This window comes from Channa argus, chromosome 13 (genome assembly GCF_033026475.1).
Source record: "Channa argus isolate prfri chromosome 13, Channa argus male v1.0, whole genome shotgun sequence".
NCBI classification, from domain to species: Eukaryota; Metazoa; Chordata; class Actinopteri; order Anabantiformes; family Channidae; genus Channa; species Channa argus.
In genome coordinates, this window is record NC_090209.1 from 2,940,789 (window position 1) to 2,950,172 (window position 9,384).

General features: G+C 38.4%; 1 protein-coding gene across 2 annotated transcripts; it reads right to left on the bottom strand.

The window, feature by feature from the left end:
• Nucleotides 1-2,247: 2,247 nt before the first annotated feature.
• On the bottom strand, nucleotides 2,248-5,177 carry LOC137140262 (galactose-specific lectin nattectin-like). Of its 2 annotated transcripts, none has more exons than XM_067528500.1 (7): nucleotides 5,064-5,177; nucleotides 4,425-4,490; nucleotides 4,175-4,217; nucleotides 3,553-3,644; nucleotides 2,958-3,092; nucleotides 2,648-2,756; nucleotides 2,248-2,468 (listed from the first exon to the last, which is right to left on the bottom strand). In XM_067528500.1, exons 2-7 carry the CDS (start codon nucleotides 4,488-4,490, stop codon nucleotides 2,401-2,403), a joined length of 513 nt encoding a protein of 170 aa, XP_067384601.1. In that variant the 5' UTR covers nucleotides 5,064-5,177; the 3' UTR covers nucleotides 2,248-2,400. The 2 variants fall into 2 exon arrangements, with proteins under 2 accessions (XP_067384601.1, XP_067384602.1); XM_067528501.1 differs by having other exon boundaries at nucleotides 4,196-4,217; nucleotides 5,064-5,172.
• Nucleotides 5,178-9,384: the final 4,207 nt, after the last annotated feature.

The following is a 9,384-nucleotide window of genomic DNA, read 5'->3' on the forward strand; positions in this document are numbered from 1 at the left end:
TTTGTAGTTTTTATTATTTTGTCACTCTATTATATGAATGTTCATTCATTCAGATAATTGTTTAGCTCTAGTTTAAAAACTGTTTAGACATTATTGACAGCATTGGGATGTCTTTACCATGTAGGGGAGCATTTAAGGAACAGTCTGGCTGGTAACGCTTATTGGCTTTCATATCCAAGGCCAAAGTGTGGTGAAAGAATCTTCTCATGATCTAAACCACACAGTATGGTGGAGGTAGCATCATGTCTTAGGCTGCATGACCACTTCAGGTTAGCTTATCTTTTATGATAAAAAAAAAAAAAACATTGTACAGGTGTGCCCGAAAAAATTACAGAAAAATAATTTTATCAGAATGGCTGGAAGGTTTTAGACTGGACAAGTCAATTACCAGCCCTTAGCCCAACTGGGGTAAGGGCTGTTAGCCCCCTGATCTCTTCTTCACCTGTTAAAGAGATTAAAGGAGAATGAGCTTTTACTAACTGCGTCAAGCTTTGCTTTAAAACTATATGATTCAATAGATTTGCTCACTTAAAATAAAAACAAGTGCAGAACATTTAAAATATAGATGATCTAATTTACCTGTTTATAAATACACAAGATAAAAGCTGACATTTTTTTGTTGGGTATTAGCCTAATAATCTTACTCTCTCCTGATAGAGCCCTTATTTTTGCCCTAATCATTTGCTGGAAGGTGACGAGAAACAAATCGATGTCAAATATTAACTCTAGTTTCTATTCTATGCAAAGCCTCAGCACTGAGGTTAGTTAGTTTCAGTTTTCTAATTTCAATTTACCACTCATTATCAACAGAAAGACTGATTTTAGTCTTATCACAGCTTAGACACTGAACAGAGAAGCCATCATCACAGTATCTATTGATGTCGGTCACATTCTGACAGAAGAAAAGACAAGAGAACAGCAATATTTAAATTAGACCTAAATGGAGATTACTATCAGAAGTTCAGGAGCAGGACCACAGCTAAAACGTGAGGATCTAACCATCGTTAGAGCGTTCTCGTTTTTTGTCCATGACTTTGACACGCTCAGCCCAAGATTCCTCATCTGGTTAATCACCTACACCTGTGTGTGGCGTCATCACTCTCCAGTGTTCAATCCAGCAAAAAAAACACCAAGCTACTGTGACATTCTGCTGTTCACCTCGAGGCCATATCTACCAAAGATGGAACAGTTTACACAGAACAAAGTTTCCTCGTGCTACAATCCATCCCAGAAGACCTACAAACAACGGTGACATCACTTGAAGAAACCTTCAGTTCAGAATATGTTATCCTGTTATCCTGCTATAGGGGTATTTGTTGGGCTGTTACAAAATTTTAAGCTGCTACTCTACCACTATAAAACCAACCCTAAGACTGAGGTTGGCTCATCCATTCGACTGTCAGCCATCTGTTTCTTCTAGAAGGCTCTTGGGGGTCTGCTGCACATGGATAATACCTCAGCCTGCCCAAAGGGTTCCACAAACTGTAGTCATCCTGGCCCATTGTCCCACACTGCAGCCGTCACTACACCCAACCTTGGTTCCTCACTCCAGACATCATCCTGTTCCATTATCTAGCACATTTCCTATTGAGCAGAGGCTACTTATACATTTTATCTTCAATAAACTCTTCCTTTGTATCAGATTTGAGTGGGTGGTCTTTTAGCTCATGAATTTGTTGGTCTACGTTTTGAATTTAGGAGATGAAAGTATCATAAGTAAAACTCAGCTGTTGTATTTTTATTCCCTAAAACAGTACTAAACAATTTCTCAAAATACACAACTTTTCTTCAGATTAAATTCAACTTTATTTATGTAGCGCCAATTCACAACAAAGTCATCTCAAGGCACTTTACAGAATAAAACACTAGGTTTTATCAAAGAGGAAGGTTTTAAACCTAGACTTAAAAAGATTCAGACAAAGCGTCTCAGCTTTCAATCAAATTCAAAGGAAAAAAGGTAAAGTTGCTAGTTTAGCATTTTTGTTAAATTGAAAAGCAAATATTATTTCTATAACATATTTAAAATGTTAGCTTTGGCACATGGTAACGTCTTCACATGTCTTTGTTTGTCTGAACAACTCTCTAATAATCAAATCTTTTCTGTTTACAGATTTAAAGCAAATCCCATCCCTGTAAATAACTGCATAGAGTTTTGTTGGCGTCATAAGTTGCCATCACATTTTCTGCTGAGTAAGTTTCTGCTCCAGATTAAATAGTGCTAAGAATAGGTGACACAGGAGACACAGGTTGCTGAGCAGATATTAACATTTATTGATTCAAATGAAATGAAATCACGTTTGACAGCATATCTTCCCGCACTGACGTCATCGAGGCTTTGACGTCCTGGTGGAGATGACATCCTCAGTGGGGGTGACATGTGTCAGCACATGGAGAAGATTATTATGGCTCTTTAGCACAAACAAAGGCTCTCTTCAGGTCACACTTTGCATCATTGACATAATCTTGTCCTAAAGACCAGAGGAGGAAAAAAAGTAATGTAAAAATTTAGGGGTGTTTGCTGTTTCTTGTAGTGTTAATTTGCGTATTTATTCTTACTGACACATGCAAGTCTGCACACATTTCTCATCTGTTTCTAAATAAGAGAAAGAACATTGCTATCAAGAGAAAAAAGATCATTAATTTGTACCTCCAAAGTTAATCTCCATGCAATCTTCATCTCCCAGGTTGTTAGGTTCTCCCTTGCCCCAGCGATTAAAGTCAAACTGTGAGCCATCACTCCACAGCCATTTACCCTCCTGACAGAAGTTAAAGTCATTTTTTAAAGCCGTGCCAATGCTTTATTTCACATCTGTCTTGCAAAGGAGATTTTGATCTTAAAGAGACTACTTGATACAATTAAGCTTATACATTGGTGTAGTTAAAAAAAAAAAAATCGAGTCAACCTGCAAAAATATGCAAACCAACAAACATATGCAGCTGATTGATGAAACACTCACCTTCACTGCATCGGAGCCTCCGACCCAAGCATTCTTATAGGCATTTGTTGCTCTGAAAATCATCTCTTTGAGAAAGTTTTGAATGTCTGCAGTTAGGAGTGAGGCCAGGTTTCCACCGAGACTAGTGCAGAAACTCTGATGAAGAAAATTTGGTGTTAAGTAAAATGAATGAAACACAGAAAGTGAGTGACTATGAACGGAGACATTACATAGTTAAAGAAAAAGAGAGAATGTGACAGATAAAAACTAATTAAGTCCATAACAACACTGCCTACATTTGAAGTGTGACATTTAACTAACAGATGCCCACTATGAAGAAACCCTGTGTATTTATGTCTTGAAAGAAATTACTTAATTTAATGTAGTTATTATTTAATTTATTTAAACATAGAGTCAAAAAATGTCATAAATATGAAGTATTCATGGGTTTAAGACAGTCAATTATAAAGCCACAGTAGTAGTAGTGGTAGTAATACTATTATTGGTAGTAGTAATAGTAGTAGCAGTAATAATGTTTTTTCTAAAAATAGATTGATAAGATTTCTTGGAGTGAGTGAGGGGTGTTGGTTATAGCTAGTGCTGTTCCATACAGTACCTCTGCATCAGCCCAGTCCTTCTCACTGTTGTAGAACTGGTAACAGTGATCATTAAACATAGTCCAGCCAGGAGGGCAGATCTCACAGCAACCTATAAAAAAACTAATTATGCCCATCACAATTTCCAAAAGCCTAGAAACCCCTTCCCATATTTTGTTGAGTCTGACTAAATCTCCACCAACATAAAACCCACATAACTACATCATATACACTCAGTTGGACAACCTAGATAAAACTAACTAAAGCCAGCATTCCTGTAACCTTTATGGAGGTGATAATGATCAGTCACAGTTTTAGAGAGGTGTTGAATCAACCGGAGATCATTTAAAATAAGTGCTACTATCTCATATCAGTGAGGCTAAACAACTTTCTGTATGATGCAGTACACTTCAACAGCAGCACAGTAGCATCCTCACCTTTTTAAAATGGCTTCAACCCAAACTAATTATCACTTTGATGAAGGGGGATTAATTGTGGGAAAGCAGTTAAAGTCCTAAAACCACTGTCACATCCCAACAAACAGAAGCCACAGAGTCTGAGATACTAAAAAAGCTAGTTGGTTAAAATTATAATTAACATTTGTGGTCACTGATTGCTAGCTATTAGATTTTTAGCATTCACCTTCAGAAATGCCACACAAACCTTGTTGTTTTGGACAGGATGCCTGTGGATGTAAAGAGCATAGTATTACAAACCAGCACTGTACAGTACAGTGGAACAGCGGGAACACAAACTGGAGTAAGAGTGGAAAGTCACATATCAATGAATTGCCTCCCAAACCTCTAAGGTTCTTTTCTTGTCAGCAAACCATAAGATTTTTATTTAGTTTTTGACGAGACAAAAAAGTACCTCTCTTAGAAATATTACTTACATCTGCTCCCATCCACAGGCCGCTGGTCAAACAGAGTACCACAATGAAATGAAGATATGATGCCATCTGCGTAATGATACATTAGATAGGTTAATGATGTATTGGCATCTATGGGTGAGGTTACAACAATCTGAATCTGATGAGTAAGAAAGCCTACGGTGTCCATCATGTCATGTACGACTGCATTCAGTAGCAGCATGACAGCTGATAAGGTAACTTTGAATAGATATATGCTTAGAAATAGAATTAAGGTAATTTATTTAGTAAAGCTATGGGTCATAGTTCATCTAAGTGAAAATGCAAAATTATATATTTAGAAACAGGGTTTGGATTTTCGATTCTAGGTTTCTGTAGGAACATGGTGGCGCAACACGACGGCCCCCTGCAAATTTTTCATATTTTTCAGGTTATTAAACATTATAATAACACAATTACTTTGCGTTGCATATTTAATTCTATAATCATATAAAAATGTATCTTTGCAATGAGAATTGCAACAAAAATTTTAAGAAATGTCAAATTGCAAACAACCATACCCTAAAAGAAGTTGGTTCTACTTTTAATATTGTTTAATTAATCTAAATAGAAATGAGTAGATGAATCTCCGTAAAGCTGATAATGAAAGAAAAGAATTCAAACCTTCTTTGTGACGATCAGATGAGGTTTCACTTGCAGTAGAATTTACAGGATGTCTTGAAAGAAGGAAAGACGCAGCCCTTATATACTTTTACTAGGCTACATATCATCTGCTGATCACAAGACATCGTGTTGTTGTTTTTAAAAATTGGTTTGTATTTAAAATGATTGCTGGATTAGAATTTGCCACCACCTTGTGTAAATGTTGCTTAAATAACATAAAAAATATGTCCTAGAAGATGATATATTAATAAAAACAAGGGTGTTAACTGTCAAACAGGTTAATCTTTTAATGTACTCTGTAGCTACAGCATGTCCAATGTCTTCTCGCTGACTTAGACTTAGTGTACTTTGCCACAGAAATTCATTAAGAAGGAGGACACATGAGTGAAAGGCTCTGTGCTTCACTGGGAGCTTTAATTTGTTCTTTGCACCTGATTTTATCCAGGTAAACACAGTGGATGGACTAGTGCGTGTGGCTGCTTCTTTCAGAAGGAGAGGAGGACAGAAAAGTCCTCAGTCCATCAGTCTTATCAATATGTGAATCAGCAGGGACCAGCTCTGTCCCAGTTCTCGGTGCAGTGACACCAAGAACTGCTTCGCTCTGCTTTATCTTTATGTTTCCCCCTTTCTGAGCACATGGCAGAGAGAGGCAACACCAGGTTCTGTTGTTTGATGGACTTTGAGACGTCATGAGTGAATCTGACAGCACATTCAATGATCCCCATCTGAAGGCCTATTTACCATGAATTCAGCAGCTTTGTGTTGGAAGTTAGACCATTAGCCGGGGTTTTTCACTTGAGCTGTGTGTGGTACTGCAGTGAATACAGAACTCTGTAGACAGACCAAATTCAGCACAACATGCCAAAGAGTAAAATTACTGGATACTGGCTCACTTCAAGTACTGTTAATATGTCAAATAAGTGTTTGAAACAAGACCATGGAAGAACAAACTCACCCTACACCTGTACCTGATTTAGTGAAAGGATTCCTGTCTCATCCACCACTGATTATAATTCAGTTTTGATTAATGTGTAATATAAGTTGTTTCATGGCGGTTGCCACGCTTTTATTATAACCCCAACCAGACAAACTAAATACTGGCTTATAGAGAGAGATGATCACATTTTAACATTGAAGCAGCAGCATTGATTTAAGAAGTAAAAGAAGAGAAAGAAAGAAGTATAATTTATGTGAGAAGTTTCAGGACATCAATTTGTAGAAATAGAGGATCATACTCATTATTACCACAAGAGAGAGGAAAGAAGAAGGTTGTTAAAAGTCAAATATGAAACTTTTCCTTAAACGACTTTAAATAAACATGTTCTTATCACACGATATGGAAATAAAAACAAGGGTGTTACTTTCCAACAGTAAAACTGTTATTGTACACTGTAGTTACAGTGTGTCCAATGTTTGCTTGTTGACTTAGCCTTTTGCTTGCTTTGTCCCGTACCTGCAAGTCACTTTAGACAAAAGTATTTGCCAAATGAATACATTTACATTTTAATCTAAAGCTTATTAAAAAGCGATTTTCACATTTTGATGTTGAAGTGGTAGCTTTTATTTGGTACCACTTGGAAGTTGAAAAAGATGAGGAAAAGTAGTATCATTTCTGAGAGGTACAGAAGGACCCAGCCTTAAAAATGGAGGATCAAACTGATAATTTAGCAGAAGAAAAAGGAAAGAAGCAAAGACACAGAAAGGCTAAACGAAACTACAAGAAGCAACTGCACAAAACAGGGCTCATCATTTGTGTGGACTTTCCCAGACAGAAATCAGATGTTGCCCTGAAGCCTTTTCTATCACCTCAGTTGTGGCAAAGGTCAGAAGTGTCCGTAGGAGAGTTACAGCATGGTTCTACAGGTTAGAGTGTGGACAGGAAAAAGTTGGTTCATATACATATACAAATATATACAATATACAAACAATCGGATGCAGCCACAGAGGCGTTATTTACTGGTTTTCTTTTCTATTATAACCCTATGGATTCAGCGCTACGTACTAACAAACACCGATGTTCCGTTGACTATATAACCGAGGCGGGCGGGAGCTGGCTGAGTGGCCCAAGTGAAGGTCCACTCGCCTCGGTGACATCAATGGAACATCCGTGTTGGCCGTTAAAGCCGGTAACATTTACTTCGTCCAGCAACGGTTATGTGATGTTACACTTGCACCTCCTTAGCTGTGCAAAGTTTCTCTGCGTGCATCAAGCTCGACCGATGGCCCCGCCCCCCCGGAGCCATATGCTCCACTCTACTTCCACAAAAAAGGAACCTTCTGCACACAACGTGGTAAAGTGCCATTCATATAAATCTCGCGGGCCACACCAACATTAAACTTTCAAATCTTCCTGCGGGCCACAAAATATCGTCTCGCAGGCCGCATTTTGACAGACCGGAGGTTATGGCGAAAAATTAAAAGTGTGGTAGAATGCGAAGGTCTGAATGAAGACTGTTAGCTGAATGAAGAAGTAATCCGATAAATGCAGAGGAGTGACCAAGATTGTTGTCTGTGGAGCAGTTCCAAATGGGAATGAGGTCCAGGTTTTTACCAGCTTTGTGAGGGAGTGAAAACCAGTCTCAGATCAAACATGTTTAAAAGATTAAGCATGTCAGCCGCCTGAGGTTTGTCCAGGTGGATGTTCAGGTCTCCCAAGATGATGAGGAGTGTCGTCTTCACGAAAGTGAGACAGCAGCATGTCAAGCTCATCGGAGAAGTTCGTCAGCTGGCCTGGTGGTCAATATTTCATAATCACATGGACTGTAATTGTTGCTGTAATCCCAATGGCATGATATTCAATGGCATGCAAACCCTTTAGAGGCCTTGCTAGGGTTAATAAACAAAGCTATGATGAGTTTGCTAAGGCAAAGGAGACTAACAAATGGTCCAAGTCTTAGAAGGCAGAAACTAATGAAGACCTGAGACATCTTATTTTGCTGGTAGAATTTAAAAACTTTTTGCCTGACGTAGTTTGTACGTATCTCAATGAGCAAAGAATGTAAACAATTGATAAAGCCCCTGTTCTAGTAGATGAATTTGACACACAAGACAAACTTTGACAAAGGTCAGGATGAGCAAAAATGAAAAGCTAGAGCTTGCTCCTCAAAACCTATAGCTGGTGTTCATTCGTTTTGTGTCTAAAAAGAAAGAGTTTTTCTACAGAAAACTGTTTTTTATGTAAAGAAAAAAACTGGTCATCTTATTACTCAGTGTCCTGTTGTTAAGTAAAAAGCAAAGACCCTGTCAGCCTGTATCTTTTAATAAAGTCCTGTTTTGACTCACAATGAGGAGAATATAAGTGAAAAGTGGGATGAAAGGCTCTTCACCTTTCTTTATGGATTGTTTTGTCTCTCTGAAAACTGACCCTTAGACTAGACATCCTGTTAAAATCTGAGGTACTGGAGCTTTTCAGTCATTGATGCTACAGGATTTTCTTCAGTTTTCGCATGACTTTGCATTGGATTCTAGCGTCCTTGTTGAAGGTTTTGGTAGAGGTTGTCTTGTCTTTGTCTTTACCCCATTGACGATGTGTCCTTTATTCTTGGAAATGTTTTGGCAGAGTACTTGTTTCTCCTAAAATTGTTTCTATCTCTTCATCTTCATATATACCTTTATCTGACAATGAAGGGGGAGGAGGAGCTGGGAGGCCTGTGCCCGTGGTCCTTCTTCCTGGACTGAGAATGTACTGGTCCCCTGAGGACTTAATGTATATTGCTGAAGTTGGTATTAAAGTAAACTATATTTTTAAAAGGCAACATGCAGAGGAAACATCAATGAACTCCATGACATAATGGAGGAGGTGGAGGTGAGGCACCAGGTGCTGGCTGATTACCTCACAGAAGAGCTTGACAGCTTCAGATCTGCAGTTGGTGCATGTTCAAGCAAGATCTCAAGCAAAACCTGGATGGACTGAGTTGAGCACTCACATTGACCCATTCATTCTCACATGCAAAAAAAGCAGCAAAGACTCCAGAAGCATATCCAGAAGGAATGCATAAGATCCATCTGGCCTCTGGGCTGGACACCTGGGGATCATTTTCTCTCCGGGAGTTCTTGACAGAAAAAATAAAGACTTCATTAAGACAGAAGAGGAGGGCTTCACAGGTGAGAGAGGAGCTGATGATGTCAGCAAAAAAGTAACAGTCTCCATCTTCTACCCCTGTACTTTTTGAAGGATGTTGATGTAGTTGTTGGGTGTGTTTTAAAATGTATGTGCAAGTAGTTAAAGAAAGGGCTTTTATTGATGTTTTTACAGATATTGAATCTCACATTATGTAGAGTTTTCTATTCTGTGTGGTTTGAGTTGTGCTGAGGCCAATTA